General features: G+C 54.6%; 1 protein-coding gene across 2 annotated transcripts in view; it reads right to left on the reverse strand.

Annotated features, from left to right (window-relative positions):
* The window catches only part of ACO2 (aconitase 2), a 55,957-nt gene that overhangs the window by 961 nt on the left and 41,848 nt on the right, over window positions 1–13,148 (reverse strand). For both annotated transcript variants that reach the window (XM_086712162.1, XM_025927068.2), the window contains 13 exons: window positions 9,966–10,124; window positions 9,592–9,742; window positions 8,254–8,358; window positions 7,183–7,274; window positions 6,065–6,170; window positions 4,734–4,891; window positions 4,436–4,509; window positions 3,857–3,968; window positions 2,672–2,794; window positions 2,275–2,430; window positions 1,181–1,372; window positions 608–740; window positions 9–130 (listed from right to left, as the gene is read on the reverse strand). In XM_086712162.1, coding sequence (XP_086568288.1) covers window positions 9–130; window positions 608–740; window positions 1,181–1,372; window positions 2,275–2,430; window positions 2,672–2,794; window positions 3,857–3,968; window positions 4,436–4,509; window positions 4,734–4,891; window positions 6,065–6,170; window positions 7,183–7,274; window positions 8,254–8,358; window positions 9,592–9,742; window positions 9,966–10,124 — 1,683 coding nt within the window. The remainder of the gene's footprint in view (window positions 1–8; window positions 131–607; window positions 741–1,180; window positions 1,373–2,274; window positions 2,431–2,671; window positions 2,795–3,856; window positions 3,969–4,435; window positions 4,510–4,733; window positions 4,892–6,064; window positions 6,171–7,182; window positions 7,275–8,253; window positions 8,359–9,591; window positions 9,743–9,965; window positions 10,125–13,148) is intronic.

Genomic DNA, 13,148 nt, shown 5'->3' on the forward strand with positions numbered 1-13,148 from the left:
TCCCTGACCTTGCCAGGAGCGAAGTCTTTCAGGCCCTGGATGGTCAGCTTGTCCACAGGGTGAATCTTATTGTAGTCAGCCGGGTCAGCAAAGGTGAGGGGCAGCAGGCCCTGCTTCTTCAGGTTGGTTTCTAGAAGGCAGAGGGCACACTCAATCCACAGATGGCAGAGCCAGTCTCCGTTCCTCTGCACAGGGAACCTCACCAGCCAAGAGAGCTTCCTTTTCTAAGCCCAGTGACAGCTCTGGGAGAGGCCCCTAGTCTTGCCATCTGGGGTCCTTCGAGAACCTTCTGCGGGTGTGCTGGTTTGTGTCTTGGCCTTCCTGACATTCACAATCAGAAAAATCCTCTGACCATGTGCCCTGGATTTCAATTGCTTAGATCTTCAAGTTTGGAAGAAAGACTGGGGCTTCCCGTGAAGGGAAGCTGTGGGCATCACTCTCAACACAACTCAGAAGGGGTGGAGACTATGGTGGAAAACAGGAGCCGGGGACACGGCTCAGTAACCTGGCATGTGGCTCCAGGCCTGACTCAGCCACCAGCAGGTTGGGTGACCTTGGGCTGCCAGTAGGGGAAGCGGGCGTGGCTAGACCCCAGGCTCCAGCTTACCATGGATCCTGGCGAAGCTCTTGGTGATGATGGCCCGGCCCCCGAGGTGGCGAGGCTCCAGTGCTGCGTGCTCCCGGCTCGAGCCCTCCCCGTAGTTCTCGTCTCCGATCACCACCCACCGGATACCATGTTTCTGTCAGTGAGGAGGGTATGAGAAAGAGGAAGACAGTGGTCCCTTGCTGCTGCCCCTGGGCTTCCTGAAGCTCAGAGGCCAAGAGGCTAGAGAGGCCCCTCCTTACCTGTTCCCCAAGGAAGGGCTGGTGAAATCAGAGGTGAATTAGGCCCAGACCAGGCCCTGAGGGGACAGAGGTGACCAGACACAGGCCCTGGCTATCTGCAAGGGGCCTGGGGAGGTGGCGCGACCTACCCATCAGTGCCCAGCATAGAGGCGGGCTTTTGGGGGAAAGCCACGGTATGGGATTGGAGCCCAGAGCAGGCGTATATGGTGAGGATGACACAGGACCACCCCATGGCACCAGGGCGTCCTTCAACTGCAGAGCTATTGGTGTGGAGTCCTGGAGAGCACCCCCCTTCCCTGCACCCCCACCCCTGCCCCTACGGACTGGGACCCACCTTGTAGTAGCGGGCAGTGTCAGGGACAGGGCCAAACTCCTGGGTGACAGCATTGCGCACGGAGTTGGCCTTGCCATTTTCAACGTTGATGGCACCAATGAGCAGATTATTGGAGATGTTGTCCAGGTGCCCACGGAACTTGAGCCAGGGGCCGGCAGCAGAGATGTGGTCAGTGGTACACTTCCCTTTGACCTTGGGTGGGGGACAAGAGAGGACTAAGGTCAGGGCATGGTGCATGCGTGAGAGGTGGATGAAGGGAGAAGCCCTCCTAGAGGCCATTGGCTGGACCCGGGAAGGGGGACAAGAACAGCGGGTCTGCAGCCTTGGTGCTGCCACACTTTGTCCATGGGGCTCAGGCAAGACCGTCACCCACCCCTCGAAGGCCCTGTGCTGCTCAGGGGCTTGTCCAGGACAGGAATGTCTCTGCTCACTCACCCTTCAGATGCCCAGGCTGGAAAAAACTACTGACCTCATGCTGGACACAGAGGAGCCCGAGGATGTGTCCTGCTCCTGGCTGGTGACCAGTTTTATCTATCATGTGGGCTTAATACTGGCTGTGTCACTGCCTGGCGACTCTTAGTAAACAGGATGAATTCATGTCTGACATGGGCCTAAGGCCTCTAGCCACACCATGAAGCCTTGTGTCTGCCCAGCTCCCAAACACAGGCCATACCAACTGATGCCCAAGTGTGGGAACTGAGGAGTCGATGGCTTTTGGAGCCTACCAGGTCAAGCTAGAGGCGTGGAGACCTGCTGTGCAAGGTCACACGTGCCCTTCTTGCTGCATCCACTGCCCGTGGCTGCCAGAGGTGGCCCTCACCAGCTGCAGCCGATGGCTGCGAGCCCTGGACACAGCTGGCCAGATCCAGCTCGGCCTGGCACGGGGCAGTGGAGAAGGAGACACAGAACTGTGGATGCCCCGGCTCCTCTCTCCGCAGCCACACCTCTCTCTCTCCCTGCCCCCACCCTAGTCCTGACCTTCCTCCCTGGGGCCCAGGGAGAACGCGTGGTTTCACAGCCCTTCCTGCTGCCAAGGGGAGGGCCCCTGCCAGGCTGGGGCTGTTCTCCCCCGATCCCTGCCCCATGTCGCTGACCTTGATGAGGATTTGCAGGTCCTCCAGGTCTTTGCCATCCCACTTGTCAAAAGGCTCCAGGAGCTGCAGGCGCTGGCTGGTGGGGCTCACGTCCACTCGCTGCCCGCTGCTGTCCTTGGGAGGGTGCTGGTAGGTGTCCTGCCCAGGGTCAAACTCCTGCAGGAGGAGGCAGGGACGTGCTGGGTGCCTAATTCTCCGTCCTCAAGCAGACAGGCTCTTGTAGGCCCCACACCTTCCCCTCCAGTGCACAGAGCTGCCTCATTCTTGCTAACTGTGCCATCCTGCCTGCCCAGGATGCTGGCATGCTGGGAAGGAGTGTCTTGGCCACAGAGCAACCGGCAGGGGCCCGAGGCAGGCCTACAGCGGCTAACAGCACCAGGTGGCAGTGCCTGCTCACCGCTCGGGGAAGCTCGTCTGCATCTGGGGCCTCCAGCTTGAATTTCTTGCCATCCTTGCCTGTCAGGAAGTCGGTCTCTGGGTTGAACTTGAGGGTGCCCGCAATGGCCAGGGCTGTGACAATCTGTAATAGAGGTGGCCCACTGCTGCTTAGTACCAAACACCACTCCCATCCCCCACCCTAGCGGGAGCCCAGACATAAACTGAGAATGGAGCCCACGTATATCTAAGATCTCCACAGTCAAGTCCTCCCGACAGAGGCCAAAACTGCAACGTCATCTCTGAGAATGTGGGCTACTGGGCCTGGACCTCAGCGCCCTCCTCAAGGATAGTCTCTCCCCTCAGGGGCATGAGCCCTGGCACAGGAACGATGCTGTGACAAGAATGTTCCTAAATGGGCAGCTGAAGGGGCACCTGGGTGGCTCAGTTAAGTGTCTGGTTTCAGCTCCGGTCATGATCTCACGGTTTGTGAGTTCGAGCCCCACGTCAGGTTCTGTGCTGACAGCTCAGAGCCTGGAGCCTGCTTCGGATTCTGTGTCTCCCTCTCTCTCTGCCTTTCCCCCTCTTACACTCGGTCTCTTTTTCTCAAAAATAATTTAACATTAAAAAAGGTGGGGGGGAGCTGAAACAATGGAAGGCACCACCTTTGCACTCATTTTTAGCAAGCAAAAGTATTTCTGGAACCCTCCTTTAAAGAGACAAGAAAGACTGGCTGTGCTCAGACAATGGCTGAGGCCGGGAGCACTCGGCTCAGTTGATGTCCGTCATAACAAGAGGCCACCTTCCCAGCTTGAAGACAGTGCAAGTGCTTTCTAGACTTGCTCATGGAATGGTGACAGGACCCCGGGGCACAGAGAAGGAAAGTGACTCGGACAAACTCATCTGGCCAGGAAGAGGCAGGGCAGGCGTTGGTCCTGGGCAGTCATATGACCATAACTGGGCCAAGCAAGCACTTGGGGCTTCTGAGACCTGAGGGGGCCAAGCAGGGAGCACTGAGGGAGCAGGATGCTTGGGGCCTGTGGCTCTTGGTTTGCGCCCAGACAACCTCTTGCTCTGTGATGCCAACCCTCCCTCAGCAGCCCCACAGGGTCAGACGCCTTGTTGCAGGCTCCATTTTCCCCACTGACCAGCCAGGAGTAGGTCCCCAGAGGCAGTCCCAGGCTATGGCTGGGCTGCACAGTCTCACCTCTGGGGACGTGACGAAGGCATGGGTCTCAGGGTTTGCATCATTGCGGCCTGTGAAGTTCCTGTTGTAGGAGGTGACGATTGTGTTCTTCTCCCCCTTCTTGATGTCCTTTCTGCCAGGTCAGAAGAGACAGGGTTAAGCGTGTCTGCCTGCCTTATGACACAGCAGAGGAAATGAAAAGACCCTGGAATAGTCACCTTCTCCCTGGGACTCACGCATACAGAGCAGGAGGGAACCTGGGAGATCGTGGCGGTTTGCCTGAGACCACACCTAAGACAGGGAGAGCCCAGACCAAGGCCTGAGTTTCCTGACCTGGGGCCATTGCCTTCCAAATGCTTCCATCCGGGCTCCTGGCTGCATCTGGCTTCAGCCAGGTGGCCAGTCAGTCTCGTGGCAGGGCTCTTCCTCTTGCTTCCAGACCAGCCTTCTAGTCCTGCCTAGAAAAGTCTCCTAGTGTGCAATAGCCCCTGAAGCTAGAGGCCTGAGTCTCTTTTCTCCACCCGGTAATGCTTCCCTTCAGCATCTGGCACTCGGACCCCAGGACACAAGGGGTTGTCTTAACAAAGGTGCGCCTCTCACCTGTCCCACTGGCCAATGCAGGGGCCACAAGCATTGGCCAGGACGATGCCGCCTACTTCCCTTAGGATGTGTGCCTGCAGAGGAGAGAGCAGGATGGGGAACTGTCAGGGGCAGGCTAATGGCTGACAGGAAAGGCTGGGTGGGCAGCCTGAGTGCTGAAGAGCTGTATCCGAACCCCGGGGCAGCTGCGGGGCACCTGTACCCGCCCCAGCTAACAGGGCTGTGGCCTGTCCTGCCCGAAGCCACACTGCTCAGCAGTGGGGAGAGGGAGCCAGGGGCAGTGGGTGTGGGCACTCACATAGCCATCCCGCTCAATGGTGGCACGGATCTGCTCAGAGCCCGGTGTGATGGTGAATTGAGACTTGCACTTAAGTCCATGGGCCAGTGCCTGCTTGGCCACGGCTGCCGAGCGCCCCATGTCCTCATAGCTGGAGTTGGTGCAGCTGCCGATCAGACCTGGTGCATTGTGGATGGTGAGGCCAGGGGTCAAGATCAGAGGTCTCCACCTGACCTCAAGTATCCAGACCTGGTCAAGAGTTCACCAACTGTGCTGGGCTGGGGCTATCCTAAACGGAGACAACCTGGAAGCAATCCAACTGTCTAATAATAAAGGACAGGCTGCGCCATGGCCCAGCCACTCAAGGGAAGACGAGGTGCCAGTGAAGTGACATGAACACTGAGTCAGAGGGCTCACTCCAGAATATTGACAGTGACCACGGCTGGATGAGGGCTTACAAGAAATGCTAATTTTCTTCTACTTTCAAGTATTCTCTGTTTTTTAAATGCTTTATAATCAGGAAGAAAAAGAATTATTTTTTAAAAGTCTATGATGGTTATTCAAAAAGTCAGTAAAGACTGGATGACATTACATATTGTTTACAGATATCAAAACAATCTCTCTTACCAGTTCAGCAATTTATTTCCAATTAGATCACCAAAGTTTTAAAAAATGTATTTAATCTGCTAAGGGCGAACAAATTACACGGCACTTGTTTTGTGCCAGACACTGAAGAAAGTTCTTTGCACACATTAACTCCTCACCTCTCCCAACAACATTAACGGGGAAATACAGTATCACCCTCATTTTCCAGACAAGGGACCAAGGCACAGGTAGGTCAAGAAACTTGCTCAGAGTCACCCAACGATGTAGCCCTGGAAGCTCATTCAAAGCAAGGCCACCTGGCTTCGGGGTCCATGCTCCAGTCACACTGTACTGTGACAAGAGCAGGTGCCCGTCATCCCAACATGCTAGTGTATCTTCCATGTAAAGCACGTAAAGTGAAATCAGGCAACAAGGTTGGGATGATGAAATGTTTGTAAAGCAAAAACAGACACACATCAGTATGTACACACACATGGAAACGGTATACCTCAAGGAGCTTCTGAGCTGGTTTCTGGTTGGGGGTTAAGATTAGGAGTCTTTAAAATTTGTTTTGTCTGTCAATATGCTCTACAATGAGCATGTGTTTCTTTTATACCAAGAAAAGGTAATTTTTTTTTAAAACCCATAAAGAAGAAACCAACTATTTCAAAAAGTGCCTGGTACCTTTAGGAAGCGCTCTGTGGTAAGCACAATGGTAACCCACCGGCCCAGAGGCCTGTTAAACCCACAGGGTGGAAGGGACTCACCCACTCGGATGTCCAGAGGCCATCCTTCCTTCTCTGCCACAGTGCCGACCTCTGCCACAGGGTGAGCCAGGTCGGGGGTGAAGGGCCCATTGATATGCGGCTTCAGCTGAAGAAACAGAGAAAGGGGAGAGAATAAATCTTGCAGTGTGGGCAGTCTCTGTTCTTCAGAGGCTGCCTGACTCCCACTCAACCAAGTCGAGGACCCAGAAGGCCGACTTACGGCTCAGAAATTCAACCCAGGAAACACCCGAGCAGCGGGCTCTATACATGCACCAGCTCCAGGATCCCTCCAACCCCGTGAAGCTGGTATTATCTCCATTCTGCCAATGAAGGCGATGGCATGCCTTGCTCAAGGTCACAGAGCTAGGAGATGGCAAAGGCATGGAATAAATCAAGGAGGTCAACTTCATAAGTCCATTATCCCCTACAGTGTGATGCTTGTGTAACCTTATGACAAAAATAGACTTCAAGCCAGGTGCTTTGTGATAATACTTACCAAAAAATGCAAACGTTTAGCAAAGTGCCTGGCACACACAGCTCTCAATAAACGTTCCCAATTATGACTATGTGAATTGGCGCATTCAATTCCATGGCCACCTGAGATTTTACACATGATAAAGTAGGGCCCACAGAGGTTGAGTAACTTGTTCAGGGTCACAGGATTAAGTGGCAGAGTCAGGAATTAGGACTTAAATTCATGGAGACGGGCTTCAAGGCTAAACCCTCAACCACTCTACTTGGCTGCTTCCGTTCCTCCAGTCTGCCTTTCCCCTGGCCTTCCAGATGCTCACTCTGGCCTGCAGGTCTCAGGGTGCCAAACCCTGCACAGGCCTGGGAATCTTGGGCCTTGACCTCTAGCACTCTGACAAAACTCCAGGGCAAAATCATGGCTTCAGCTAATGGTGAGGTGGAGGCAAACTGAGCCAGTTTCTGAATCACCAGCCACAGCCACATCTCCTGCCAACCACAGCCTGATTTGGGCGGCAGTGTGCAGGGGCACTAGGGAACCAAAGGCCCCCACACCCTCCTGGGTGTGCAGACAGGGCCCACTAGGGGTCCCAGATGAGGCTTGAACACCCCGGCCTCAGAAATTCCTTGGTCTCCCCTCCCTTCCTCACCTCATTGAGGTTAATTTCAATTAGTTGGTCATAATGGCAGCCAGGGTCAGGTACCAAGTGATCCTTATATTCATCAGCTAGTTTGGCAATGTCTGAAATCAATAAGGGAAGAAGATTAAACCATGTGGAACAGGAAATGGTCAAGAGACAGACCAACTGACTGACTACCCACCCATCCATCCATCCATCCATCCATCCATCCATCCATCCATCCAAGCCAGTTACCTGGCACCTGTTAAACTGGGCCCTGGACACTGACTAAGCAAACAAAGGAACAATGAAAACAGCACAGGACACACAGTCCCGGCTCTCAAGGAGCATGCAATCTAATGAAGGAGCTTTCAATGAACTGGAATGATATGATACAATAGGGACACAGAAGCACCAACCAAGGTTCAAAGTCAAGGAAGGCTTCCTAGAGATGAGAAGTGTTGAGTTTTGAAGAAGTTACTTGATAATGAAAGAGAGGGATGGGACTTCCAGGTAGGACTTCATGTGCTCAGCACATGGACACAATTGGACAAGCTCTCCCCATGACCCCTGGCCTCTGCTTCCACCAATCACCCTTGCTAATCTCCCTTCAGAGGCTCCAACAATCCCTCCCACAGGCCCTATTTCTTCCTCTGAGCTTCAAAGAAGTCAAGCTAGAACCTCAGGCAAACGGGGGGGAGGCTGGGAATGGTTCTGGTTCCAGATGTTTTTTTCCTTCTCCAGGACAGGAATCATGAACAGATCCCTGTCATTTCTGGAGCTTCCTGTAGGGGGCACCAGGTACCAGACCAAAAGACCCCAGACTTGACCTTCCTTTCAGGTGAAACTAAACTCCAATCTCAAGGCAGGGGGATCTCAAACTTAGATGCCAGGCCCTTTGACAAGCTGTTGGAGTTGCAGACATGCTACTCAGAAACAATAACACATATAACTTCATACCCCTCTGGGGGCTTCTCAGGGCCTCTAAAGCCAATCTAGAAACATGAGATTAAAGACCCCTGTCCTAAAGGGAAAGGTGTAGCTCAAGGGTCTCCATGCAATATGACTGCTCTGCGGACCGCCCTGCCCCCGCCAGCTCACCCTCCCGGCCTGTCTTGCTCAGGTACTTCTTCATCCTGTGGTTGTAAGGGAACACTGACGTGGTGGCCCCGATCTCTGCGCCCATGTTGCAGATTGTCGCCATGCCTGGAGAGAAACAGAGCTGGTGAAGCTGGCCTAGCAGCTGGACACGGGCCCCATACACCTATCGGGTGTGCGCACACATCTTCACGCCAGGGAGCTGGGGTCACTTCTTCCCTCGCTCACGCAGCCATCTAGTGGCAGCAGGCACACTCGTCCCCCATGACCCACAGTTAAAACCAGGGCCAAAGAAAACACAAAATTCAGCCCCTACCAGCTGGGTTCTAGTTCTGGGCCTGGCTATCCTGGCCAGACTGCCTCGCCATTACTGTGCCCATCTTGCAGGTGAGGGAACTGGCTCAAAGAGGTCCAAAGTCATGCCATAAAGCAAATGCAGGTGCTGGCATTCAGGTCTAGGCCCACCTGCCTAGCGCCCGGACCTGCTCTCTTTCAGTCACACCACGGTGCTGTGTGGAAGTGTTTCTGGGTCTCAGGTTTTCCAGCAATAAGACTGGAATGAAGTGCACTGTCCCGACCACAGAGCCTCACGCAGAACAGGTGAGACTTACAGATATCCTGTTTCATGGGGTTGCTGGGACATGGGACCAGGCTTGTTATCAACTTCGGAACTGAGCTGTCCAGTGGTAATAAGCACTACCTGTAAGAGTGAGCCCTGGTCTCTGGAGGGGTGCAAGGGCAGCTGAACAGGAGCCCCGTGGGGCTGCTGTGGAGCTGAGGCAGGCACCGGGGGAAGTCTGGGCTGGACCATCCATAAGGCTTGTTCCAAGTCTCCCTGCATTCCTGAGGGCCTAGGCATTGAGGCCAGGTCACCCGGAGTGATGAGTAGAAGGGGCCCGCTCCTACTTGGTCTTAGAGCCTCGTAGGTGATAAATCTAATCCAAGTAAAGTGAGTGAGGCTCCAAGGAAGATGTGGGGACGGGGCTGCTCTGTGAATGAAGCCCTGGCTCTGGCTCCCCATTCCACTACCACCTCCATTCTCTCTGGGATTCCCTTTCTGGATCACCCAAGGCAGCACAGTGCCAGGGCAGGCGGGGTTGGCTTGGTCCCTAACGCTGCGTGGCCACAGGGAGGTACCCGCCCACCCCCCCGGAAGAGGCCACCATCTCTTAGACTAGAGGAACCTAGACTAATCCCCCCCCCACACCTCCAGGTGTCCATCATGTCCCCAAACTGGATGGATACTCAGGGGAAGGCCATTCACTGCTTCCATGGATCAACTACTGGCCCCATCAGGCCCAACACAGGCCGCGGGGCGCATCACATGGCCGCCCTCCTCACCGGTGCAGGAGATGGAGTCCACGCCCGGCCCGTGGTACTCCACGATGGCGCCCGTGCCACCTTTCACTGTGAGGATACCCGCCACCTTTAGGATCACATCTTTGGGGGAGGTCCAGCCAGAGAGGGAGCCCGTCAGCTTCACACCAATCACCTGAACAGGAGGGGCGAGACAGCAATTACAGGCACCGTGTACCATGCTCCAACCATGAAGCTAAAGCATCTGCCTGCTGGGATTCCCATTTCTGCTTATTTACCCCTGGCTCTCCCCCAAAGAGACTGGAGTCTGAAATATTCCCTCATCCCTTTTGGGTTTCACAGACTCCCATTCGTCCCCACTAAAAACACCCCTGAAAGAGCGTTTCCCCACTCCTCACCTTGGGGCACTTTAGCTCCCAGGGGATCCCAGCCATGACATCCACTGCATCAGCACCCCCGACTCCGATGCAGATGCCCCCCAGGCCACCGCCATTGGGGGTGTGGGAATCAGTGCCAATCAGGAGAACCCCAGGATATGCGTAGTTTTCCAGAATGATCTGAAAAAGAACCCAAGATCTTCAGCTTACCAGCCCTCATCAGAGAATGGAGGTGGGGACCAAGAGGGGTCTGCAAAACTGGCCCCCTGGGTCATTTCTAGGCACCCCTCCAGGAGAGGGCCTCTCAGGTGTGGCTGGAAGGGCCAGGGGCTTGGGAGACAGGTGGCTTGGGCTCCCGAACAGCTCCGACAGTCCTGGACTGTCTGACTTGGGCTCGCGAGTGCCTTCTTGCACCTCAGTGTCCGTGTTTGCGGCACGGTAACAAGAACACATGCACCACACTGAGCCGAGAACCGTGGTGGGAAGCAGATGAACTGGGATACGGGAATGTGTCCTGGGACAAGTGTGACTGCCTACTGGGCTTCATAGGGTGGACAATTCCTTCAGGACCTGGCCCCAGTCTCCGCAAGCAAGCACTGGGAAGCCAGCAGGAGCACAGGCCACGAGCTCTTCTGCTGCTGATCTGAAAGGAAGTACAGACGATGCCTCCCCACCCTCAGAGGCCTGGAGGGGCTTAGAGAACTGAAGTGACTTGCACGTGAAGATGGCACCCCGCCTCCTCACCTTTCCTGTTTTACTGTGGCTCCTTCATCGAGGGACTCCTAGCCGGAAAGGCACCGACCATGAGCATTTCTCCAAAACATTTGATTGCAGAGGCATGGCTATCGTAGTGCGGCCCTGACCCTACACCTGAGGCTGCAGCACCCCATGGGAAAGCCCTGGCCAAGGGGCCCCAGTCTGAGCTCCGGCCCCACTGCCTACGAGTAGTTGTGGGACGTCGGGCAAGTTACTTCACCTCCCAGGCCTGTTTCCTCGTGGGTAAAAGTAGCCAGTTCTGCTCACCTCATCGAATCACAGTGATAACGCCATGAGAACATGTATATTAAGCTGTAAGAGTACCTGGGAGAGGCCTTCTTTTTACTTATTCTGTAGCACACACTGGGATGTTAGGAAGAGCAAAGGAGGTCAGAGACAAGAAAGGCTCCATGAACGGTCAGGCCTGACTAAATAGTGAGCAGGCTCCGTGCACTATTATGGAAACCCCATGGCCCCTGCCCTGGGACAGGGCACACTCCCAGCACACTCAGCAAGGTGTGAGTGATCTTGCCTGTCGGAATGCAGTTAGAAGACCTGGTCTCTTCCCAGGAGGGTGGCAGCTGGCTGGGAGAAAAGGCCAACACAGAGGAAATCCTGAACAAACAACTGTTGGACAGGACACTCGCTGCTCAACTGTTTAATTTTTCTGGCCTCCGTGCCCCAGCCACAAAGATTTAAAACTAGTTAATCTCGAGGCGCCTGGGTGTCTCAGTCGGTTGGGCATCCGACTCTGGCTCAGGTCATGACCTCATGGTTTGTGGGTTTGAGCCCCACATGGGGCTCTGTGCTAACAGCTCAGAGCCTGCAGCCTGCTTCGGATTCTGTGTCTCCCTATCTGCCCCTCCCCCGCTCACACTCTGTCTCTGTCTCTCTCTTCTCAATAAAATAAATAAACGTTTAAAAATAACAAAATAAAATAAAATAAAACTAGTTAATCTCTAAGGCTCTTCAAGGTTCTAAAAGTTTGATCCATGAAGACCAGACACAGAATTCAGTGTGGTCTACACAGTATAGACCATGAATATGGCCCATGTTCAAAAGGGAGAGGGACCTTGGGTCTGAACTAAGGAAAGAGTCACAGTGAAGCTGGCTGTACAGTGACCTCCGCAGTCAGCGGGATATGGCTGCGTGGATGGGGGATCAGTGTATTTTAGTCTGGACTAACACCTAGAACATAAATCTGGAAATTCAGCCACCCCCGGGGTGCTCTTGGCTGGCTCAGTCGGTATAGCATGCGACTCTCGATCTCAGGGTTGAGTTTGAGCCCCATGTTGGGTGCAGAGACTATTTAAAAGAATAAAATCTTACAGAAAAAAAAAAATTCAGCCTCCATCTGCACAACGAGTGTACACCGAGGCCTCATTCTGCACCTACCTGGCTCCAGGCCCAGCGCCAGAGAGGAATAAATAAACCACAGTCTCTGTCCCCAGAGCGTGTGGTGCGGTAGGGGAAGCACCTGGCACATCCTGGGGTCATTATGTGAAGGGTCCCACAGAGGATCACACAAGGGGGCTCCAATGCCCAGCACCAGGGAGGACTGGGGGCGGGGGCTTCACAGAGGTGACCAAAAGGCAGAGATGTGGAGGAGGAAGGATGTGCCGGGCCAGGCACAGGACGTTCAGGGTGGAGGGAAAGGGGTTAGGTTTGGTTTGGTAGATTAAAGCTGCCGATGGCCTGACATCAAGGGGGAGAGAAAAGCAAAGCTGTACAGAGATCACATGCTTCCTGGGAATTTTCTTTTTAAAGGAACAAATCTACCAGGCTATACACTTAGCTGGTGGCCAGAGGCAGGTGTGAGCTGCCATCACTCATAGCCCTGAACTTTGGCCATGAGCCGCCAAAGACGCCCGGGGGTTGGAATGAGGTGGGAAGGGAGACACTTGGGACTGGGGAGCCGTTCTTGACGAAAGTCCAAAGCTGGATCTACCCGACTCCCTAGCCCTGCTGTGGGGAGAAGCTTCCTAGCCCCTGCAGACTGACGTGACCTGCCATTTGCAGGCAGTCCCTTCTTGGCGAGGGCAATATTTTTAAAGGGCAGAGCAGTGACCCATGGGCTCTGGTTTCAGAGTGGGGCAGTGCCGGGAGCCCACGCAGGGTCGGATTACAGCCTGACTCAGCTCACCCTGAAGGAGGGCTGGGATGGAGGTGGGGAGAAGGGTCACCTTGGGAAGGCGCGAAGAGGCACATACAGGATGGATGGCAAACAGCCAGTACAAGCTAGCGCTCCCCACAAACCAGTCACCCTGGATGAAAGCTAAGCACCTATCTCCCAGAAACACGCGTGCACACAAAATCGCCCATCAAAAGAAAATCCATCCTTCGGGAGAGCCCAGAAGAACTGGCTGACACCGCCACGTGACCTACGGTACCTCCATCCCACACAATACCACGAAGGGGCCAAGAAGACCCCAAGGAGCGCTATGTGCG

The sequence above is a fragment of the Puma concolor genome, chromosome B4 (genome assembly GCF_028749965.1).
Source record: "Puma concolor isolate L17-30 chromosome B4, mPumCon1.1.hap2, whole genome shotgun sequence".
NCBI classification, from domain to species: Eukaryota; Metazoa; Chordata; class Mammalia; order Carnivora; family Felidae; genus Puma; species Puma concolor.